The 25,957-nt window shown below is 36.6% G+C and overlaps 1 protein-coding gene across 2 annotated transcripts in view; it reads right to left on the reverse strand.

The window, feature by feature from the left end:
- The window catches only part of CA11 (carbonic anhydrase 11), a 205,672-nt gene that overhangs the window by 107,995 nt on the left and 71,720 nt on the right, over nt 1-25,957 (reverse strand). The window contains exon 2 of one of the 2 annotated variants that reach the window (XM_072426496.1): nt 23,694-23,768. The exons of the other annotated variant lie outside the window; for it this stretch is intronic. Within the exon in view, the coding sequence (XP_072282597.1) occupies nt 23,694-23,768 (75 nt within the window). The remainder of the gene's footprint in view (nt 1-23,693; nt 23,769-25,957) is intronic. 2 annotated transcript variants of the gene reach the window in all.

Here is a 25,957-nt window from a genome sequence, read left to right on the forward strand (position 1 = left end):
GTGCAGTTAGATCACTCTCAAAACTTTATTGTTTGCCCACAGTTTATATAACAGTTCAAAGGCATGATCAGTGCATGATAACCTGACTACAGACTATTAGCAGACATGACAAATGTCCTTGTGGTTCTCCTAGAACAAGATATTTTTGTCAGATAAATGGCCGAAGGGTGGAGAGGAAGAGTTTTAAGGCAAAAAGGGGTGTGTGGACGTTAGTTTATTGATAAGAAGAGTACAACTAGTTTCAACATAATTCAATCATCTACAAAACATAACAAAAGCACAAAAATAATTAACTTCAAGACTCAGCAAAATTCTTCAGCTCCTTACAACAATGTTTATAGAATTTTAACTAGTTTGCGCTCTAAGAAGATGTTTTATAATGCTAAATATTTTTTTTTAAAAGTGCAGAGATTAAAAAGGAAGCCAGCTATTATCTTGTAAAGAAGCCATTTAAATTCTAAAAACAAAAACATTTCTGGTTTGATGATCATATTTAGCATTTAGAAGGGCAAAATTCTAAAATTCAAATTTATGGCAATCAAAGCAGCTTTCCTGGGATTGAAAACACTGTAATAGGTAACAAAATACATAGGGGAAATGATCATTGCATAATTTTATTCCTGCCTGATGTTGTAATCAGCTTTATAACTAGCATGTGAGTAGTTCTAAGTCACAAAAGCATCACCAAATAACAACCACTAAAATGTAATAAAGATATATTTATTGTTAAATTTAAAATTTAAAAAATATTTATGGTTTGCTTTAAATAAATGTGTAATCTACTCAAATGGTAAATGGAAAAGTTGGGGTCTGGTAGATCATAGACTTAATAACAGCATGCAATGCCAAGCTGCAATGTCTAAAGCTAGCAAAGTATTTTCTTGTATTAAAAGAGAAATAGACTGCAGAGACGGAGACACAAACCTGCCCCTGTACAAAGCATTGGTCAGACCACATCTGGAATATGCAGTCCAGTTTTGGACACCAGTTCACAAAAAGGACATTGTGGAATTGGAGAAAGTGCAGAGAAGGGCAACTAAACTAATAAAAGGAATGGAGGAGCTCAGCTATGAGGAAGAGATTAGCTGAACTGAATCTATTATCCCTTGGGAAGAGATGTTTAAGGGGGGATATGATCACGCTGTATAAATATATAAATGGTCCATATAGAGAACTCTCTTCCCCATTATTCATTTTGAGATCATTACAAAGAACAAGAGGGCACTCTTTGCGTCTGGAGGAAAAGAAGTATATTCTTCGCATAAGGAAGGGATTCTTCACTGTAAGGTCTGTAAAAATGTGGAATAGGCTCCCTCAGGAAGTAATTTCAGCAAGTTTTAGAGATTGCTTTAAGAAAAAGTTGGATGCTTTTTTAGAAGCACAAAATATACCTAGATATAATTGACTATTGGGGAGCCTTGATGGGGGTTTACTTTGTAATGCATCTGAGGACAAAACTAGCAGGATGATTCCAGGTGGAGGTTGGAGCCAAGCAACCAGAAGGGATGATAAGATCCCCTTAAGCAGGAAGAACACACCATGCCAGTTGTTGGGTATCCGGTCTGTATATTGAAGAATCTACTTCCAGGTGTAAAAAATCACTGTTATCTGATGACAACCAAAGGAGCCTGAACTAGCTGGTCAGTTAAGTCAGGGGTCTAGCCCTCCAGTGTGGCAGCGATATTTACTGCAGAATACTGGCAGTCACATGTGAGCAGTAGATTTCTGGAAATAAGGGTTGGGAAGACACCTGAGTAAGGGGTGGATGCGTGGTTGTGGCTGATGTAATGTGCAATGAGGGAACAGCAGATGATGGGAATGCCCTATGGGTGGGGATATTTAGAATTGTAGCAATAATCCCAAGAATGCCATACGGAAGCACAAAAGTTATAAGATTATGGATCCTAGCAGTCAAATCTTGAAATCTACAGACATTTAAATTTGAAGAGCATATTCAAGGATGGAGGTGATACCGACCCTCTGGAAAATGGCTGATAGGAAAAATATACAAGTTTACGAGAGTGATGCGATAAGGCCAAGATTGGGTAGCCCAACAATAAGTGCAAAGGGGTTCATTCTGTAGGAGTTTCCATGTTTTTGAAAAGTTTGTTAGCAACATGGTAAGAGAAAACCTATATAAAATCACATGTCCAAAAGACATAATGAAGAGAGCCTTTTAGCAGTAATGGGGCACAACTTGATTCCAATTGTTTAAAATGAGAACTACAGGCAGAAGCAGTAAAAAGAGTCAGGTGTGCTGTAGTGCATTCTTGTTGTGCCCTTATGCATATATTTAGGAGTGTCCTGCTCATGCATAAGTTTGTTTTAACAAGTGGGCGTTCTTGTGCACCTAGAGGGGAGGACTTAGTGTTTACCCTAACATTCACCTATTCCTCATTCACCCATGCCATTTGACACTAGGACTCCTAAACATTTGATGTGGTGCTTTTTATTGTTCCTACATGTTCCCATATACATCCACAACACCCTCGAGGCTGTGTTGCTGCTTTACAGAAGTCATTGCATTCTATAGACTTGCCTTCAAAATCAAATATATGGATCTAATGATTCATACCCTTACATTTTGAATTACAAAAATATAAGCAGATATCAGGGAGCAGCCAAAAACAGAAAAGTAACTAGGGCAGTGGGAAGAATGTAGCTCTTACAGATAGTCCAAAAGTTCATTGGTGTCAGTAAGATTTACCTGAGAGTAACAAGCTGTTAATTGCTAAAGGAACCACTTGCAACCTCTGGAGAAGCCCGGGTTGATAAACACTGATGTGAGGTATTAACCCTCCTAGCAGTCTAATTCTGTCAGTTTTTTGATGCAAAAAGTGATCCTATTTTTTTGCATAGAAATTTTTGTTAATATTGTGGGCCTGTAATTCTTAGGATTAACTCCCGGGTATGATAATTATATTTATTTATTATATAATAATAATAAATTATAATAAAATACATAATTATAAATAATAATTTAAAAAAATAATGAAATAATAGACAACAATGTAATCCTAAAATAAAATATAAAATTAACCTCCTTGCAGTTAAGCCTGACCTTCGCTCGGGCAAAAAAAAACTGCAAGGATGGTTAAGCCCGAGATTTTGTACATGCTTACTTACCTGGTCCCCCTGTGCTCATCCAGCGTCGTCCTCCATCGATCATCGTCCGCCGATCTCTCCAGCGTCGGGTGCCTTCGTCGGGTGACAGCAGGACCGGTAAGAAGCCGGCCGGCATCTTGTGTTCCGCCCGCCGGCATCCTGTGATCCGCCGGGCCAGCGGATCACAAGATGCCGGCTGGTGGAACACAAGATGCCGGCCGGCGGAACACAAGATGCCGGCCGGCTTCTTACCTGGTCCCGCTGATCGTTCACGTCCTCCTCGTTCCAGCGCCAGATGATCTCTGCAGGGAGAAGCCGTCCGGCGGAGAAAAAAAAAACCAAACGGCTCCTCCCTGCGTGCGTGATGACGTCGGCGCGTGTGCGGGAAATTCAAACTGAAACTCATTCATTCATTTTGTATTGGATTCAATACAAACTCCTGTATTGAATCCAATACAAAATGATTCAAATAATTACAAAGTATATACCTGGTAAATTCAAACTGTCATTTTGTATTGGATTGGATACAAACTTGCGTATCCAATCCAATACAAAAAATAAAAAAAAAATAAAAGTAAATAACTTGGAAATTCAAATTTATATTTTGTATTTGATTGGATACAAACTTGCGTATCCAATCCAATACAAAATAATTCAAATAATTACAAAGTATATACCTGGTAAATTCAAACTGTCATTTTGTATTGGATTGGATACAAACTCCAGCATCCAATCCAATACAAGAAAATAAAAAAAAAAATAAAATAAAAGTAAATAACTTGGAAATTCAAATTCGTATTTTGTATTGGATTGGATACAAACTCCCGTATCCAATCAAATGCAAAATAATTCTAAACAAACTCCAATAAATACAGAATCAAAGTTTTAAAAATTGCCACACTAGGGAGGTGTTTTAGAATAATATAGTACTTTACAATACACAGAGTTACTGCTTTTTCAGTATTTATGATTTGTTTACATTGCTGATTTTTGTGTTTTTCCTTTAATTTTATTAAAAGTAATTTTTTTTTTTTTTACATGATTGTGTGTTTCAAACATTTTTTATATTCATATTATCTACTAGAACCCCTGTTCGGACATATTTCTGTAAGTTACAGGTCTACAATTTAAAAAAAAATTTCATGAAAAACAGTGGATCACTTTTGGTACAGAAATCTAGACCTCAGTGTAACGCTTAGGTGGTTAAAAATGCACCTTTCTTTTTTTTTATGTTGTGTGGTGTTTTTGTACTGTAAAACACATTTAAACCCTGGAATTTGCTATTGCTGCTCGCATCTGCAGTGACATGTGAAGCACAATGCAGAAGTCCTGCATTGTGCTTTGCATCTCACTGCCGATGCGAGCAGCGGCGTGGCTGGAGGCCGGGTGGTATTTAAAAGCAGATTACTCTGCTTTAAAATTTCCCGCTCGGCCACTCCCCCTGACCTACCGGCATCCCGGCATCACAGCAGGACCATCCGATCGCCGCTGGAGCATGGGGCAAAGGTAAGGAGTGTGACTCGGGATTACCGCTTTTTGCATGTAAAAGCCACCCCGAGTCACACTCGGGATTACCGCTGGGGGGTTAAACATTATATGATGGGGTCCCTTATTTTATGTTACTGCTCAAAACAAAATCTAGATTCAATATTAAAAAACTCGGGGACCAAAAACAAAACTTTACTTACTATTTTTCATAAATTGCAGCAATGGATTCTACATCTAAATCTCTATCAGCATGAAACAATAATTACAAGTGTGACTGACAGTGAGTTATTTAACGTCTTCATTTATCAATGTCAAATATCAGAATCATGTGGAACATTATCATTTGTCCTTCAGAATAGATAATTTATCAATCATGTAAAAAGTGTGCTGCAGGATATGTGATATGTGACACATAAAGGATGAAATGTCATGTGTGAATCATGACAAGATGAGTGACACTTGATAAATTAGGTGTGATGAGGTGTGACTGATTACTGAGAAATACGTGATATCTTATTATAAGTGACTTCTTCACACCCCACTGCCCATTTTGGTTTTCAGAAAATGTTTAGATTAAAACAGTTGCTTTGGCTGTAATGCAATTTATTGTACAGAATTATACAAAAAGCAACAAGTGGAGAAGTTGTAATATATTTTGCAGGGTGAGGATAAAAAGAAATACTATTTTGTCTAATTAAATGTTAATTACAATTTCCCCTAAGAACCCTATATTTGGAAATGATTAGGGTTTACGGTTGTCATCCTCTGGATATAGTACACTCCCAGATAGTGACCTGGAGCAAGCATGTAGAACAGAGAAGTCCCAAATTAAGTCAAAGTTCCTAATTTGCATTCTTTCAGATCAGTGACTCGGAACATATTGGCAGCCTGACTTTTAGAAAACTTGTATTATTTAAAAAAAATATTTAAAAGATTTCAGAAATGGCCCTCTCCATTCTTTTTAGGTAAAGGATTATTGGGAGGTTAGCAAATGTTCACAAACATAAGATGTGGAGTGCAAATGGAAGAACAACTCTACCTGTTTAAAATTGGAAAGGTTTTTTTTTAGAATTGTAATACAAGAGGAGAGTTCCCCCAAAAGTTGCTAAGATATTTTTAAACTGTGGTTAATATTTGTAAGGCCAATACCACTTGAAATTATAGCAGCAAGAAACCAATGATCTGTTTAGCTGTTTTAAAGAGAAGTTGCTGTTTTTTTCCACTAACCGCTAACACATTTGTTTTAGAAGAGGTTTTTCTAGACCTGAACATAGTTTAAGGTTTCCTTTGGTGTAAAAAGGTTGATAAGTGCTAACATAGGATACTAAATAGCTTCTGCTCATCTGCCCCCTTATGCTATCCTATATTATTAATCTCTGATCATATATATATATATATAAATATATATATATATAGCATCTACCAGAGCTGGAATATTACTTTTAGCTGGACTGACTCATTACTCAATTAGATGGGATGGGTCATCATAATCCCTGGGCCACCAGAATAACTATTTTTCGTGTGTCTGCCCACTATCAAAAAAGTTTTGTTAAAGTTAACATTTTCCATTTTCTACACAGTTAGTAAGTCTTAGGATACATTCGCACATCTATTTTTTTATTTTATTGTTTTAATTGTGTACATGACCTGCCCTTGAAATTCATCCCTATGGAAACTACATGTGACCTGCACCAAAGTTGTCCAACACCTGCACTGAAAAAACATGCAGCCATATAAACAAATCCTTACAGACAACAAGGCAACTGGTGTTTATTATTAGCAAAGTAACAGTGTCTCTTTACCTGGGCTCCCAAAATTTATACTGCTCACTTGCTGCTCTACTCTTCTTTACATATACCACAAAATAATTCCTGCTTCTAGAAATGAGGATGCAAAGATCTTATTGAGTCTAGTGTGCAATGCCTTAACCAGAACAATGTCACATAATAGAAGGAGGGGCACCATAGTTCCTGTGTAAACTCCAATGCCATCATGCATAAAGGTTACATGGAACATGCTTTGGCAACAAAGGAAGTAGTGCTGGAGGATGTGGATTTTAAAGTGACCTTGCCACTTTTTCAAGAATAGGCAAGGAGGCAGGGTGTCCTTGAAATGTCCTTGAAATGTGACCAGGTTATATACCATGCAGGCTAAGTTCAGGTCAACAGTCAAAGTAACTTCCTGATGGATGGTCAACAAAAGTCTGTTTTTAAAGGCGTTTAGCAGGTATAGACATTGCACTGCCTTTTTGGTTGGTGCTAAGACACTCCATGATGTGTCCCCTGGTCATTCTCTTTCTCAGATGTTTCTAAAGACTGCCAAGCATGTTAAATTGTTTTAAAGTGTTTTAGAAGCATTTGTGTTTAAGACATACCAACAATGATGTGATTCCACTTCTTACACTTCTCCAGTTCCTGTTCTGAGCAAATGCAACATTACAAAACAGCTCCTATCTTTTTTTTTTTTTTTTACCATTTGATAAATCGAAGAAAATGCCTTTAAATATTGTTTGCAGCATCTCCTGCCAATCTGGCATTTAAAGTTTGATGATCAGTTGTGGTAACAACATGGGCAAATTAAACGTTTGTTTAAAAAAAGCTTAAATTAAGGAAATAATAATAATAATAATATTAATAAAGGGGAAAAATCACAATCACGCAAAATAATGCGGAAGAAGAGCTTCATGATTAGTCCTTAAGAGCAAAGGTATTTGTTAAAGAGCAAAACGCTAACCTACTATTCCGTTCAAAACAACAATACTGCACCTAATCTAACAGTGCAGTATCCCCTATTGAGGAATGATAAGATGAACATAAAAGCACCTGAAACAAAAGGAAAACCTTTTGATGAAAATGTTGTTTACTCGGAGCAGTCTACAAAATCAATATGCCCTGAGTTTACAAACCCTACAAAAAGACACATACATATGTCATTCTGAAATCACATAGACAGCTGCATGAGAAACAGTGACCTGCTCCTGAAAAACACATGGTTCCTACTTACTGAAATTTTGACTTGTATTATTCACTTTCTAGTTAACTTACTATAGTCAGGTAACAGAAATGCCAGAAATGCTAATATGCTCTCTATTAATACATTCAGCATTTCAAAGTGTGTGAGAATGATCATTTGTTGACCTGATAAGTTCAGACATCCAACAAATAGCTGAAAAAATCATGAACATGACATACTTGAAGCATCTCCTCATGGACATCTTTTTACAAAGTCTTTATGACTGTGCACTATACCCCAAAATATTCAATAAGTTACCTATCTAGCAAATAAAACATCCAAATGATTGCTGCCAAGCTAGAGTCAGTCTTTTCAATTCATTGTATCCCAAAAGAAATTGTCTTAACATTAACCACCAAGGCGGTTACCCTGAGTGTGGCTTGGGGTAAAAAAAAACAGCTGAAAGCGGTACCCCCAGACCACACAAATAAAGAATAAAACTTACCTGGCCCCATCGGCGTCCTCCAGTGTCCTGCCTGTCCGTGCCCGTCCTCTGGTCGAGTCCTCTTTCTTCGATCTGTCCCTCAGCGAGTGCACTGACATTCCCCGGGAGTTACCGGTGCATGCAGCCATCGCTAGGGGCACGGTGGGAGTTTCAAATTGTGTTGTATTGCATTCAATCGAAAATACCTGTATTAAATGCAATACACTGGATTTATTTGTCTATAACTATAAGCGGTACATGGTCTTTCATGAAAATTTATTTTACAGTATAAAATAATACTATGAGTATAATAAAGTATGAAACACAAAACCATGTCAAAGTTTATTAATAAATTTATTTATATATTTTTTAATGTATTTAATTTATTATTTTGACATGATTTTGTTTTTCAAACTTTATTATACTCATACTATTATATTATACTGTAAAATACATTTTCATGAAAGACAATGTACTGCTTTTAGACATATAAATCCAGACAGAAATGAACCGCCCAGGAGGTTAAGCCTTTCTTCAGTGGAAAAATACATAGTTTTTTATCCAGATAGGGAATTTAACTTATTCACTTATTATTCTCAAAGCAGTAAACAAGAAAGAAAGATAATCTGGGGCTGCAAAATTTTTATTCAAGAAGTGAACTTGTGTTTAATAATCCTTAGCTTTTCATTCTTTACAGTACTCATATACCTGTGGTACTGTGGTACCAGCTTGGCATTGAAATTGTAGATTTCAAATAATGAACATTACTGGTTAGTGTAGACTGTATACTAAACTACTATAAACAACTTTACACTTGCTATCTATGTTCTTCAACTGTCAGATAAACCCCTTGCATGATTGTTAGTAAGTTCAGATCTATAGTTATTGTACTACAAATGAGGTTGTTTTATACAGATTGCAGCTTGTTATCAGCATCAGATTAACAGAAAGATTCTAAATGTTGCAGAAAATTCAATTTCCCTCTCTAGTGCTCAATAACCTTGTGCTAATAAAATCTGACCATAAAAGGACTATTTACAAGTATTGCCTGTGGTCTCCTAGTAGATGGTCTTTTACTAGCTCTTGTTCTGTATGAGGGGGACCATTGTGGTAGAGAATTAGGGCTTCACTTTTTTATGTCAGCACTTGCCCTTTTGGCTGGTGATCTAATGAATAGTAATGTGATTTTAAAGAATTAGCATGAATGGTGGAGGAAACAGATCCACAGGGTGAACGAAGCAAAAATGGGAGGTTACTGAACTGCAAGTCCTCAAATACTGTGACGTCAGCAGAAGAGTGAGAGTACTGATACAGTAATGACAATCAGTAGAAAGCATTGTGCCCAACATGATCTCACACTGCAATTACACATCTAGCACTGGAGGGCCTAAGCACAGCCACAGGACCTAAATTGATTTGTTTTTTTTCAAAAGAAATTGCAGGTGGATTCATTTAAAAGTTTCACATAGGATATTTTGACTCGAGTTTAGACCCACTGTAAATCCAGTTGCTCAATTTCCAATATCTTGTATTTGCTTAATGCAAGTGTAAGTAAGTTCAGATACCGGTAGTCTATACATGCAGAAGATACTTAAAGGAAATGACCAAAGCTATTTGGAAGAGGAGGCAAAGGAAGAGAATGACTCTCACCATATGCCTGTACTTATCCAAAGCTGTGGTAGCCAAAGTAAGTTTGGGCTCTAGGTAGTTCCTGAACACTATGCTATCAGTGTTTCTGACCACTGATTAAAATATTCATAATACTTAGTCACCAATTAATATACAAACACCTGTTAATGAAATACATGGGAAAAACTTTACTCCAAAAGCATTTAAATGAATTTCTACCCATTCTCCAATGTTAATACCATCTTGTAAAGTCAAATTTAACAATGGACTTAACTAATGGCCGCTGTACATATGATACTAGCCCTGAGATGTAAATCGGACGAGAACCATCTGATGTGTGTACGTAGCCTAAGGCCATCGTACAATAATATTATTAAAATGTCCTCCACAAAGAAAGTGCAAATTATTCTCACTCCTTATACCATCTGTGTATAAGAAAAACTCCCTGCTGCCCTTCCATAGTCCTTTTTTCATATTCGATTTTTCCTCTTCTACACATTTCAGGGATGGTATGGCAAGCTTTACAAAGCACAGGACGGTAAGACATACATGCATCTGTTGTACATAATTCCTAAAAACTGCATTTAAAAAATATTATATTGCTAATGATAATGCTAAAAAAAGAGGTTTCCTTCATTTACGTATAAAATTAACAAACCTCCTTTAACTTACAAATAAACATTATTCTGTAGAACTAACCAGTGCTGTGTACACCTGCAAGCAGAGCTTGTTTATATGTGTGTCTGTATGGGTTTCCTGAGACACATTCCAATCAACTCCATCTCTGCTGCAGAGCTGTCTAAATATTTTATAATTAGGAAGAAGCCAGAGAAACAAGATTTAAGAACCTATTAATCTCATTCCCTACTCTCAGCGTTAACACACGAATCATGAATCGCAAAATCCACAGCATGTTATTTGTAGTGTTTATGTTAGGCTGACATAATGCATCTATCAGGAGGAGAATATTTTCAATGAGAGTTTTTTTTTTTTTTTAGAAAAAAGCCTTTAGAGAGCAAAGTAAGAGATATTGATGTTTCTCAGCAATACATGGAACCTGAGATGCTGCTGATGCAGTGGTCATCTGATGTGTGATAAGTGTTGACTGATGTTTCTAGGACACAACAGCATCTTTATAAAGACAGGAACATGCAGAGCATTTCATGCCTTTCCTGCGGTAAAAGCAATGTAAGAAAACAAATGGAAAACTGAACTGTGAATTAAAGGCAGTCCGTGAATAAAGAAATATGGGAGCTGTCATTACCAAGTTGTTTTTTTTTTTGTTTTTTTTCAGTCATTCTCTGCTCAAAAACAAGTTTGCATGACTATTTTACCTTTATAGACCTTTGTGGCTACATCATTACTTCAGGTCAGTGGTGTGGCAAGTGGTGAAGCCAGGATCAGGAGTCATTAGCACCCATAAATGTGTAAATGTATGCTGATATCTTCTATTGATAGGAAACTGTACTGTAATTACCTCGGCATGCACATGTGTGTTCTTATAGTCTCATGGTTGTTTGTCAGGATTTTGGCAGAATGGATTGTCCTCTTATCTTAGAGGGCATCACTATTATAGGCTGCAATAGAAATAAGTGTAAGGCAGGAAGGTATGGGTAACCTCCAAAATTCCCAGGTAGTGTCAATGATTTTCTCATTCAGAATGGCTGATGTGTCCATTGGATGTTGGAACAAGTTAATATATATCCACTATATGGCCATGAGTTTGTGTGAAACTTACTGCCATTCCTAAGCAGCTAGTAACTTATCAATGAAAACTGTCCTGAAGACTCTTGAGTTTGCCAGTGGAAACATGACCATTCAGCCAAAATGGAATTTGTGATGTCAGGTACTAATGTTAAAAAATAACACCTGGTTTGCAGTCAGTATTCCAGTTCACCTCAAAGTTATTTAAGGGAGCTAAGTATATATTCCGCTTATCAAGTATATTTTTAAATAGGATTATTACCTTGCGACAGGTGCACCATGTATTAGCTGTCTTCAAAAAGTTGTCACAAAGTTGAAAGTGGAGATATATCTAAAATGTTTGTAAGCTACAGCATTAGCACTCAGCTAAACCCCATAATTTAGGGAGTTGTCCACAAGCATATAGCATTTCTAATGATAAGATATCCACTGATGGTGCATCATTGGGGCCCACTGGGGTGCATGCCCCAGCTCACAAGTACTTTTTTCTCTAAGTCCCCCCCTAATTTTACATTTTTGTTTTAATGGAATGCTCAGACTAAATTCTGTGCTATGATGCACAATATAGTTCAAAGTAGAGGAAGTCCAGCCCCTGAGTTATTCCTGTCAACTCCCTGCTGCCCAACGGACTGTGAGTGCAGAAGGCAGGGTAATTAATTACAGGGAGGGATTGGGGTATATTTACCCTCAAGCAGACAGTGCTCTCTGGAACTAATTATATGAGCTGTCAAAGAGGAGTATAAAGAAAACTAATGGCTCCCGGGGCTGTAACAAGACCAGGATCTTTTACTGACTTTATACTGACCACAATGATATTGGGGACATTAGTGGTCAGTATCAATGTCTCTATAACAGAAAAATCTTCTCATGTCTGTATTTGTATTTATTTTTTTTTTACTTTTAAAAGAAAGACAGGTTACTTGCAGGTAACAGTTTTACCTATTGGGAACTTTCTAGGATGTCCCCTAACCCCCAAGTCCCAGCACTACACGTACTGACAGCCTAGTACTGTGTAACACTCTTAATTTTAATTTTCTTAAAACTAAAAACTCTGAGTAAAAAATTCAAACGGTTTTTTTTACATTTTTAAATTCCCTGTACTGTGTAATTTCTATTCTTCTCCCCTGTGATATCATTATCCAGGAGCCAGGAGTCCAAAGTCCCTGCCAATCTCTGTGACCAGTGACCAAACTAAGGCAGTGCAGGTGTGTCAGTACATACCTAGGAATGAATTGAATGCTAGGGATGAATTTTTCTATAGCTCCATACTTCCCTTCCCCATGGCTGGTTTTCTCCTAACGTATGTTATCAGTTTTCCTCTGCCACTGCCACCAGTACAATAAATCATAAAAAATTGTCACTTTTGTATTGCATCTTTGATGTCCAGGTAATTCGTTATAACATTTTTGTCACCATTCTCTCAACCCTGTTGTTCCATGACTATCTGAACTGTGTTATGATTATATTAATTGGATCAACATAATACACAGTGCTGTTTTTTAAATAGGGATTGAAAATGAAAGAAAGAAAGAAAGAAAGAAAGAAAGGAAGGCGAAAGGCCAGGATACCACAGATGAGGAGGGAGGTATGATCTTTGTAGACCATTACACATTTACTGTAAAAAGTGGACTCAAGATCATTTCTACAGTTTCTAATACATGCTGTGTGGAAGTTACGGTATTCAGGAAAATTGGAATTGTCATTTTCAGCATAGAACAGGACTATCTACAAAAGTGTAAAAAGAAAGATAAGGCTAAAGTTTAACTTTACCTCCCTTCTCCATGGCTGGTTTTCTCCTAACGTATGTTATCAGATTTCCTCTGTCACCAGTACAATAAATCATTAAAATTGTTACTTTTATATTGCATCGGTGATGTCCAGGTAATTCATAATAACATTTTTGTCACCATTCTCTCAACCCTGTTGTTCCATGACTATATGAACTGTGATATGATTATATTAATTGGACCAACATAATACACAGCGCTGTTTTTTAAATAGGGGTTGAAAATTATAGAAAGAAAGAAAGAAAGAAAGAAAGAAAGAAAGAAAGAAAGAAAGAAAGAAAGAAAGAAAGAAAGAAAGAAAAGAAAGAAAAGAAAGAAAGAAAAGAAAGAAAAGAAAGAAAAGAAAGAAAAGAAAGAAAAGAAAGAAAAGAAAGAAAAGAAAAGAAAGAAAGGAAGAAAGAAAGAGGCCAGGATACCACAGATGAGGAGGGAGGTATGATCTTTGTAGTCCATTATACATTAATTGGAAAAAGTGGACTCAAGATCATTTCTACAGTTTCTAATACATGCTGTGTGGAAGTTACGGTATTCAGGGAAATTGGAATTGTCAATTTCAGCATAGACCAGGACTATCTACAAAAGCGTAAAAAGAAAGATAAGGCTGAAGTTAAACTTTAACTGTAGGTATGTAATATCAATTAGGTTCACCTTACATAATAGATTATTTATATTTTAATGCCCTATTAGCCAGCCATAATGACCACATTGTGCCCCCGTCCTATAAAAAAAAAATAATCTGGAGTTAGAGCCACTACTGCCGATATCCACAAATGTTTGTCCATAAAGTATATGGGAAACACTGCTGTGGCTGATGAAACTATTTATTCTGTAGGTTAAACTCCTTTAATATCTTTGTGTTTTACTTTCACAGTCCCAAAACTATACGTTTATTGTGTTTCTGACACACTATAATGAGTCTTCTGACTATGTAAAAAAGTGTTTTTTTTTACCTTATCCATAGTTTAGGGGAAGAAGAACATTTTCAATTTCTGAATTTGTTTATTTCGAGCAACATTATTGCAATTTTAAAGCAATTTAATAATGCTAGCTGGCAAAGGTTATAAAAATAAAACCTGCGACCTGAGAGGAAAATGATCACAGAGCCATCATAATGTTGTTTCCTTTAGATGTTTTGCAAGTGCCGAAATAATGTGAACATGTAGGCTCAAAACCCTCATTTACCATGTGAATTTCAGCTGCTATATTAGGAGCATATTTTATGTGACTCAGATTTTTAGGTGTAAAGCAGGACTTATACTTTAAAGTAAACTTGTCACCTAACCTAAAGTCTCTATTTAAAAATATAAAGACAATATATACTTAGCTCCCCTGTCTACCATATCACTGAACACAACTCCAATGAGGATAAATCACTGAGTAAAGCTTCAGAAAGCAACACTTCTGAGGCTTCTGTACATATCTTTCATGATCCTTTCTAAGGACAATTGACTGCACGATTCATGAACAAGTGTTGTACATACTGCACTATTCTGCGCAATGGAGAGGGTAGGGGGAGAACAAACGAGCGGCACCCCACTGTGCTCTTCCCCCTTGACTTACATTACGATTGTTCATTGACCCTCGTCCATGGTCATCCACTGTATGCAAGATTCTCATCTGATATCAGTCCTGAGCCGAATATAGGTCATGAACTATAGCACGTAGCCTGAGACTGGAGATTTTCTGGTCTCTAACCCTAACTACAGTATGGAACATAACAGTCACACAGTTGAGATATTACTATGTGTCATTATTTTTTTTAACAAAGACTAAGTCAAAAAGCAAAAGTAATCTGAAAAACACCCTTGGCACTTCTATAAGAATTAGGTGGATTAACTAATCATTAGCAAGTGTGACCACCTCTGTAAGGTAGTCATGAGCATTCATATATCGTGATAGAACATTGCCAAGGAGGAAAGACATCAGCAATGATTTCAGAGAAGCAGTTGTTGTTGTCCATCAGTCTGGGAAGTGTTATAAGACCATTTCCAAACAATTTAAAGTCCATCATTTTACAGTGAGAAAGATTATTCACAAGTGGAAAACATTCAAGACAGTGGATATTCCCTGTGGATGTTCCAGCAAGCATTTACCTCAAGGTCAGACCAGGCATTGCTTGCAAAAAATCTCAAAAGCTACATCTCACACTCTACAGGCCTCAGTAAGCATGGTAAATGTTAAAATTTGATGAAGTACAGTTTGAAATAGACTTAAAGTATTGGTGGCTTGTTAGGATTGTCAAATGAACACTGTCTCTCTTTAAAAAGAACATGGCAACACACCTTAGGTTTGCAAGGTTACATGTTAACAAACCACAAGACATCTGGAACAAAGTTCTTTGGATGGAAGAGACCAAAGTGGAGATGTTTGGCCACAATTGAATAACTATTGAATAATTCATTGAAAGTGAAGGTCAAAATTGCCTGGTTCAACCTTGCCTTATTTTTAAGTAAATGGTAGTCAATGGTGAAGAAAACAGTGTGATTTCAGGGATACAATATGCTTCAAATTGCCTCTGACAATTACAGAAGCTCCTTGCAGCTTTACAGATCCTATTGTTTTGCCATGCATAGGCACCAGTGCAAAATCAAGGGGGTAGTGGCACGGAGACCCTACTAACTTCGTTTAAGCTAAATTAAATATATCAATGCTTAGTGTAAACTTTTTTTTTTTAACATACGGTAGGTGACTTGATTTACTAAACTATTTTTTCTCTCACATATTTACCTTCCCCTCATGTCCCCCCTAAATGTAATTGGTGCTCTCATTAGTATAGGAGGAAACGTATCAGCTCTTGGCTGGAATTGCCAGTTAATCAGCATTATTTTGTATCTTTTGCCACCCAACTCTAATTTTCAGAACATTTGATGACTGACTGTAGTGAATTTAGCATTGCTCTGCAAAAGTGGATGAATGAAAGCTACGGTGGGGTAGGATTGTGCTCTCTTATCCTTCCAAAATTGATGAAGGAGATGGGGTAAAACTTTGTTCCCTACTCTCTCCAATAATGTCAAAGGATGAGCAGAAGGAGAAAAGTTCATCTAGATGCAAGTAGTCCAAGTTTGTTACCATGCAGCTCTGCTGTGGAAATGTGCCATTTAAAAAAAAAGTTTCCTATAAGCAGCTAGAGGTCTGTCTGTGTGAAAAGGTAAGTGTGCAGCAGTGAAGGGGATGCAGTTGTTCTGCCTGCTTTATTGTCCATGTATCTCTGAAATTGTCTGTTGATTGCCCTCATATTTTGTATTGAAACACTAATTCCATATTGTCAGGGTTGCCATTTGTTAAGAAAGCCATATTAATAAAAACGTATACTTTAGAAGCTATGGCACGTTATTTGTGCTGCAGTTTAACTTTTCTATTCCCTTCCGCCCACTAATTATACAATAGCCATTTCCTCAAATTTGGTATGGCATATTGAAGTTCCTGGACTCCTTGCCCTACCCCAAATTCCAGGCCTACTGACTTGGAAATGTTCCCACATATTTTTCTTGACTGGTAGGAAGACATATCATGGACAGAAGAGCTTTGGTCACTCATGGTCATCTGTCTTTTTGGGGCAGTTCCCCTACCAAAGCTTGTGTATACTTGCTGTTTAGAAATCCTATTACAGTTGCATTAAAGCAGCAGGTAACATGAGCTGAGGTTACAGTAATCTGTATCAGAGGACAGTAAATAAAGCTGATGAGTCTGAAACAAGAGTTTCGTTAGGCAGGTTATAGGCACATTATAGCAAACAGCTCCTGGCGTCCCAATGGGATCCTAATAGAAGCCTGTGTTTACAATCTAGTCTTCAGTGATCACTTTGAGGGTTTTAGATCCTATAACCACCAATTAAATTGTCATGTTTTTAGTATATAAAAGACTCAACGCGAGTGCAACCTGGCTGCATATGTAACAGTTAATGCTTATGTGCAATAAACCCTGAATAACAATAACCTAAAATATTGATTACTTTAGTTTCCATCCTCCATGGAGAATAAGAGTTATCTTTCTGACAGACACACGTATATAAATATAAAGTATGCAAACTTTTGGCCTGCAAATGCTTTTATTGCTATATTTTTCATCATCATAGATTCCGTCAAACATTTATTTTGACATGTTGCTTCACTATCTCATTTCACTGCCATATATCAGGCAAGCCTTGTTTCTATGTTCCTCCTCAGTTTTAACTCCCTTTATATCCTTCACACGTTTTTTCTGTTGGACCTCACCTCTGTGAATGTGTTTCCATGCTGAAGATTCATTCCACCTTGTATCTTTCAGTTTGTATCTCCCTCCTAGCTTATATTCCTTTCTCTCTCTTTGCCTTTCATTCTGTCTTAGCCTCCCTTCCATCTCTTTGCCATCCCAATCCACCCGAAGACACATTGCAGCCTCTTTACATCAAACAGAGGTGAAAAAAAATTACATCTCAGTTCCTATTAAACATAAAGATAGACAGATGGGGAGGGAGGTAAGGAGGGATGAGAGAGACAGAGAGGGACACTCAGCATTGATTTGAGAGAAATCTGGAGTAATTTCCCACAGGTCGAGAAGCCCTATAAATCTTTAACAGGCTGTGTGAATGTGTAGAGGAAGAAGAACATCTGTGGGGGGAAGCACAGCAAGAGGAATAAGCCAAAGCTGTAACAATAACGAACACCCAAGTGTGCGCATTAACCCACTGAAATCTGACAGCTATTGGCAGAAGGTTTCAGAATGCTCTTTGTCAAGACATTGAATTTGATATGTTAAAAGTTCCAGCCCTGTGAACTTGGGGGATTGCTAAAAGTGGGATTTGTTTATTTGGGAGCAGATGTCTGACTGTTTAGTTTTGAGAGTGGAGCAAAACACATGGTATCAAATGATCGCCTGGGTCTACCAGGAGCCCCAACTCACAGCTTACCTTTAAAAAACATCGGCAGAGTGATAAACAAAAATGATATTCACAGTAATTGGAGCTATACTTTTTCAGATTTAAATTGTCTAGAGTATAAAAAGTATAGAGCTACATCAAAATACCAGTGAAGGAAGAATGAATATATCTATTTCGCCATTTGTTATTTTATGTTTAAACAAGGAATCAGCTATGGCTGCAATACAGCTATGGCTGCAATACTCATCTGCTCTCCAGTATTTTTCCCTGCAAAAATATTGTTTTTTTTCATCTGATGATGGTGCCATCCAACCTTGAAAACTAAAGTCTACATGTGTAGAGTGTCATAGACCCAGCCCCTGAGGGGCTCAGTATGGTGCCCTTCACTCAAAGTGTGATAATGCAAACAGTGGCCCTAACACCATCACATTAGCTCTCCTCTTTGCCTTATTGAAGACAACCCACTACTAAAAAAGTGAGGAAATAAAAGACCCAGCAGGTCAGTTCACTGACCTTAAAAAAAACATAAAAATTAGAGTATAAAATACAACGGGGGTGTAGGGGAAGAGAGATGTTGTCAATAGGGGCTGAGAAGGTTGGGGAACATGAACTTAGAACAGGGCCTGGAGTTGGGCATATTGGAGTTTCTTATCCCTTTGTATAGCAGTTTGTGGGGCATTTAACGCCAGCAGGTAACACTCCTGAGTGTGCTAAAAGAAGCCTGTTTACTGAAATGGAAGGAATCATCACAGATGACCTGGTTTTGATGAGCAATAGACTGTGTCTGCTTGCACTACCGTGGGATGACATGTCTTGCAGAGGGACATAGCTATCCATGTTATCATTGAGTATCTACTAGGGATGAGCAAGCGTGAATATTAAGTTCGATCTTGCGGTGAATCTGGCCTTTCTCGCTTACCGAAAATGTAATGCCAAACAGAAGGATTTCCAGGGCTGCATCTCTGCGATCTCCGGGCACTAGATATTAATTAACATGAAATTAAAATAGGAGGATTCCCAGAGCTGCATTCAGCCCTGGGAATCTCCCTTTTTGCGATCCCCAGGGCACTAGAGGTTAATTAACTTCTAGTGCCCCAGGGATAGCACACTTGAGCGACAGCTGCAATCATTGAGAAGATGCCCGGAAAAGGAGAAACTCCTGACATTGTAATATAAGTATCTCTTACGAATGATACATTTGTTACAGTGATACTTATACTACAATGTCAGGAGGTTCTCCTTTTCCGGGCATCTTCTCAATGATTGCAGCTGTGGCTGCATTCATTGAAAAGAGTGTGCGATCCCCGGGGCACTAGAGGTTAATTAACCTCTAGTGCCCCGGGGATCGCAAACAGCGAGATTCCCAGGGCTGAAGGCAGCTCTGGGAATCCCCCTGTTTTCATTTCCTCTTTCGATGGTTTCGCAAGATCACAAGTTTTGCGTAACCATTGGAAGTTCGAGGAAATTTTCATCCCTAGTCATCCCTAGTATTTACATCTTGCAGATTGTCAATCAGCATCATCCACACCTAGTTTTGCTCACTATTAGAATGACAGCACTGGCTTTATAGGTAAAACCCTACTAGTGAGCTGCAGTATCTGGAAGGAGGAGGGTGCACGACACAAATAAGGAAGAACGTGGATATTTCCGTGAGGGTAAAGGATGTTTTTTTGAGGCTTGATCATCACAGAGTAACTGAATTTAGGACTTCTTTAGATATACATATCAAATAGGAGCTTTTAGCTGTATCTTAAGCCATCCTTGTACATGCTTTTTCTTTTAATTTCAGGCTTCCCATATCCCATAGGTTGTGGAAAGAAACATCACAGGACAGATCCATCAAGTTTTGTTGATAAACCCCTAAAAACTTAACCCGAAGAGCTGCATTTTTTAACAATTTTTTAGATGGATACAACATTTGTCCACTTAAATCTAAATAAAATAATTATGTATGGTTGTATAAATTTGTCACAAAATTAGTGGTGTCATTGACAAGCGCATATTGGAATTTTAGGTGCAGCACTCAATGGCTCCCTAGTGAACCAACAGCAGTTAAAGCTAAAACCTGACAAGTGGACTTCCTTATTATTTGTTTCTTCGACAATATCAACAAGCTAATCTGAGTATGCACACCTTTAGTTTTTAGGCTTTTCGAGCTGCAGCATCAGAATAACCTGGGAAATGTAAAAATAAAAATCCCAGCAGCAGACTTCCAGAAAAAATGAAATCATCATGCTAAAAATATCAATTTTGACTGGTTCTGGTATTTAAAATTGCCTTACCTAATTAAGGACCGTAAAAGGCCAACTTCCCACTAATGAATTAACTGAGCCAAGGTAATTTAATTTAAATAGAATGGCTGCTACCGGACCAGAGAATACTTGCTGAAGCAGATGGGTTCCAACATGTGTGTCAAAATTCACCTTTTTCTTGTTATTGGGTTTTTGTGGTCTGTAAGTTTTCATGTTTAAACAGCTACATTTGTGTATACATATATTTATCCGCTCACAGAATCGGTCTTTAATTGTGTTTGTTTCTTTCCAGAGGCACCCACACACTAGTTGAAATGCGCATTACTAATGACTACTTGTCACTGTACTGGTGAAGAGGGGGGAGGGGCTGAAGTGAGATCTTTCATTAAATATTAAAGAAAAGCATACCAGAGTTTGTCTTACCCTTCGTGAATGCAAAGACAGAAAATATGACTTTCTATTGCACATACCAACCTGCGTAATAAATGCTTAGCTTTCTCTTTACTCAATAGTGCTATCATAGCAATCACATCAGTATATCAACTTATCGGAGTAGCCAATTTTTATGGCTGTGTTGTCAGGATACTAATTCTTAAAAATAATATATCATGATTTTTACATAATGTTATTAGTAAGCTTAGAGCAAAAAATTACATTTTGAAAATCTTCTTTTTATTAAAGTAAACCTCTAGATCTAAAATACATGTTAATATTTTACGTTTATCACTTGTAGCCAAAAAAAAGTAAGCTCAAGGCAACAGTTCTAGCGTTCCTCAAGGCTAATTTACAATCATGTTGTGAATTAACTAAATAGCTCATGCAATAGAAAGCTGAGCATCAGAGATCGTATTACACGTAACTCAAGCAGACTTTTCTATTTCTGCTAGTAGAGATACTATTTTATTTGCTCAAATTAAACAAACCTCATCCAAGAGTATATCCAATGCTGGGCTTTCTGATTAGAAAGTCAAGTATGCTTTGCAGAGCCATAGGCTGCAGTTTGTCGGAAATGTTTATTTGGTAAATACATTTTGCAATAATAAAATCATATTGCGCCAACCCATTGTTGTAGATATCAAACCTTACATGGTACCTATTTTTTAAAGGGTGAAGAACAGAATGAAAAAAAATGAATAGATAATATAAATTATTATCTAATTTAATTATTTAGTTTATTAATAAAAAACACTAAATGTGTTTGCTTTTTCCTGGCAAAAAGGGATGATAAATTGTTCACAGATCATGTAATATAGGGAGTGGCAAAAATAATAAAAATTATGAAAAATGAATAAAATAAATAAATGATAAGTGATAAATAATAAAATAATTGGCATATTAATGTAGATTTGGCACACATATTAGTCTACCACAGATAGCTCCTGCAGTAAGCTCCAGAAATGTGAATGGAGTTCCCTTGAACTTTAAGTTTGCTTTCTTGCAAAATTTGCAAACTTTTCAGGCAAACCTTAAAGTGGTTGAATGGTGACTGTCAAGGAAGATATTGATCCAACCAAAAGGGAACCTGCTAGCACCAACTCCTGGACGGTTGCTAATCTATACGGTGGGTAGTGTTCCACTGGCTGGTAGCTGTAATGGGCAGAACCTTAAGAAAATATTTTTACAGCAGCTAAAATACAAAGTGTTACATGGTACAACCATTCCTATTACACAGGCAGCAATGTATAAGTGACAGAATGTTCCCTATCTTTTTTTAAATAAGTGTCAAGTGATGATGGCGCCTGTAATAAAATAACAGAACAGATGCTATCTGTCACTTAGCCATTTTGTACCGTCCCTATTACTTCAAGTTTTATGTGTGAAAATATAAATTTCTGTCAAAAAATTAAAAAACAATATGATATTAATAGATAGGCTCTGATTAGCTTCCTATTTACGTGAAATGAGACAGACAGTCTTTTCAAAGCTTAAAGTCTGAAGAGTAGCTGCGGCAAGTAACATGGAAAATACTTTTTACTTTTGATCATGATGATGATCATACAGTAAATACTTTCGGATTTTGGTTCTTTTTTTTTTTAGTGAAGAGTCCTGTTCATAAAAAAATGCTTGTTTGTGGCACTTCATGGAGTTCAATGCCTCAGAGTGGTCGAAGAAAAGCTGGCCGTATGACTTTGACATGGTCCTTTTAAAATGGATTTTTATTGTGCATGTGTGGTGTGAATAGTGGCTTGATGTAAAACTTTAACACTTTTTCATGTTTTGGATAAAATAGGAAATGGCAAGAATACTTGTAAGGTTTGGCAAAATTGTTTGCCGTAAGAGTACCATAAGTAGAAATCTATTTATTTTGACACTTAGAAGGACACAACCAAGAAGTAGACATCTTTCCAAAATGAGAACAATATCATTGGAACAAGTGTCCTGAAAACTGTAAAATGTTTGCTTTGCAATCACAATGGTCACCAAAGCAAATAAAAAATGTAATACTAACAATCAGGGATGGAGATATCATTAAATACATAAAAAATCTCTAAACTTTTAGTTAAGTTAAAGTTATAAAAGTTCTAGTATTAGATATCCTTTATCTTAAATATATGGTAGGGGTTACCCAATATGCCTTCACTGGAACTTTTATGACCTTAACAAATATTATACATTATACATTTTGAAATCTGTCAATGGTCATGATAGAAACAATAATGATCTGCATCTGATTTCCTTGTGCTGAATGACAGATATGTAGATATTTATGGAATTATATGAAAACAAGCCTTCTATTAAGACAAGATGACAGTGTCTTGCTAAGCGATAGGCAGTATAATTTTAGAGGAAAAAATGCCAGCAATTTTCTTTAAATCGTGAGTGTTTTATAATAGTAAACCAAGAGGAAATATGATGACGCGCGCTTGTTGTTATTGTATTTGTCACATCACATTGATATTTCTAGCTGAAGGTTGTGAATTGGTATTAGGAGAATGGCTCTAGTGACCTTTTTATTGACTATTGCTGTTCATAGACAAAGTGGATGTGAAGGTTACAGTGGATTAAAAGGTTCCTAAAAGCCCTCTGGTGAACATAACACAGTTTCAAAGACAAGTGTTGTCAGCTAAATGTGCTCATTTACCTTTCTTATCACCCAGAACTTGAGAACTTGATTTAACCTTCAGCAAAATATTTAACAAAGAAGGTGCCTGCAGGGTACAATGGTCACGGTAGCATTCTGGATATGTACAATGGAAATGGACATTTAATAAACTAAAAGAATGTGGCCATTCAGTTTATGTTCTTTTTATACCTTGAATTTTGTTTTCTTAAATAAGAAACCCCATCCGTGACGAGGATTATTAGAAGTATGAATAACATTAACTAATATGTGTTTAAGTGGCCATATAGGTTGGATCTGTTTTTTTGAATTTATATTCATTCTTGTACAGTTATTTACAACATTCAATAACTCACTGAGGCATAAAATATACCTGGTACAAAGCTCCCCTGGACGGCTTCTTTATATGCCCACCACTCTTCATATGTCTTAGCAGGACTGAACTGTGCTGAGAGAACACAATATACATATTAATACACATGAATTATACAATTGATTAAAAGGTCTATTTATAGAACAATTTAAAATGATCATACATAAATATTTTATCCTCATATCAAAAGCAGGAATGATCAATAACATGCAACAAACAAATCAAACAAATCTGGAGTTGCCTGTGCTACTCAGGTCTGGGTTCAGCGCTGTGTCAAACAATTAGGCCAGCTGAATAAGTGAACATATTAAATGACCAGGTTTTTCCATAAATGTATTTTTATTCTTTTAATAGCATGGGCAAAATTCAAGATGACAATGCCAAGATTCAGATTGGAAGAGTGGAAGAGTGGTTCAGGGAGCATGAGACATCATTTGGACACATGGATTGTCCACCATGTGACCTCAACCCTATTTAGAATAATGGCAATCCGACTCACCCATCATCAATACAAGATCATGGTAAAAAAAGAATACAACTTTGGATAGAAATAAATATTGTGACATTGCATAGGCTTATTATAACACCACAGTGTGTGCCAAAATCAGTCCTAAAGGCAGTCAATCAAAATATTGTGTGACTTTTTTGGCCTGGCAGTATATGATTTCTGATTGCTTGATAAAAGTTACCTTGCTTTATAAACACTGTAAAATCCAATTCCTGTCGTCTTCAGTTTGTATAATATGAGTGTTGGTATTTAGTGCATATTAGGGACTAGAACAAGAGAAGTGGGCTTTCACTGATGTCGCTAGGAATGAGAAAAATATTTTACCTAACTTTTTTTCTTAGCTAAAACAGCATTTGCACATTCTCACAAAATAAAATGTGTTTTTAGAAATTTTACATTTATGTTTTCTTAAATAAAGTGTCAACAAAGTTCTATTTTAAATTATTTAGAACCTGTTTAGGTGAACAAAAAAACACTTGCTACTTAACTTTACAACATAGATAAAACTTTAATGCTTAACAATTCCCGTTGTATGATAAAATGCATTTCCAACCAAACTTTCCCCTTTAATTTAATAAAGAGTGGGGGAGAACTAGAACCTTTGTCAAATTTGTGCTACTACCTGTTAAAATTTTACCTTCACTTCTTGTCTTGTTGACAATTTTTACTAGACAGAAAGGGCCTGATTTATTCGTTTTTTAAGTTCTCAAAGACACGAGAGGATAGACTATCATGGGAGATCATGGGTGATCCAGCAAACCTGGAATGGATTTCTTAAAATCATGTTCTATTATTTGGGAAATGTTTTCAGTACTGCACCAAACATTCTAGGTTTGTTGTATCACTCAGGTTCAGGTCTATCTTCTCTAATCTTGGAAACTTTTGATAAATCAGACCCAAAATGAGAATAACCCTTCTGCAGTAACATGGCAATACATCAAAATGCTTTTTTAAATAGTAAATGAGTAAATGAGGGAAAAACTTGAACCCCCTGCTTTTTTTCTGTCTGTGTCTGTTGCAAATATTTCCTCATTCTGGTGATATGGTTGTCTGCAGGACAAGAAGTGATGGAAAATCTCATTGATGGAGCCCCAGATTGCAGTTAAAAACAAACAAGCGTTCTAATATTTTTAAGTTTTTTTGGCTTGACACACACTGTGGCTCTGGAATTAAATGTTTTTAAATACTCCTATTCCTCTATTTTACTAGTTTAGGTAATCTAAAATAAAATGACAGATATATTACCACTTACAATTTATGTTTTGTCTGAGTTCTGTGAATTATGAATCTCTAAAGGACATTTCTTTTTCATGGGTTCAAAACGTCTATGATGTTCAGTGACACTGCAAACAAATACTGTCTGTACCTTCACAAACAACATTCAAAACAATTCCATGTGTGGCCGCTTCTGTGCTACTCATTCATTGTGACATAGCACAAGATGTCTGAATATGCTGCACAATGGGCCGTGCATTCTCAACCTTTTAGTGTGACTATATTTAGCTGACAGCAATGATTTTATTAAATTTAGTTATTAATGCTCTGTGACTGACCAGAAGCAATGAACCCACTCAAGCATCCCCCCATAGCAGTCAGGCAGGCGTGGAAATGCTTTATGCTGCTAAGTGAACTGTGTGACCATCTTCCTAGAGCAAGCCATTAACAATTAATCAAGAAATAACTATATTAGCAGTGCTCTGACACTTTAGTACTACACACATAACGGCATTTAGTGCAATGTCCTATAGTATAGTAC

This window comes from Pyxicephalus adspersus, chromosome 11 (genome assembly GCF_032062135.1).
Source record: "Pyxicephalus adspersus chromosome 11, UCB_Pads_2.0, whole genome shotgun sequence".
NCBI lineage: Eukaryota > Metazoa > Chordata > Amphibia > Anura > Pyxicephalidae > Pyxicephalus > Pyxicephalus adspersus.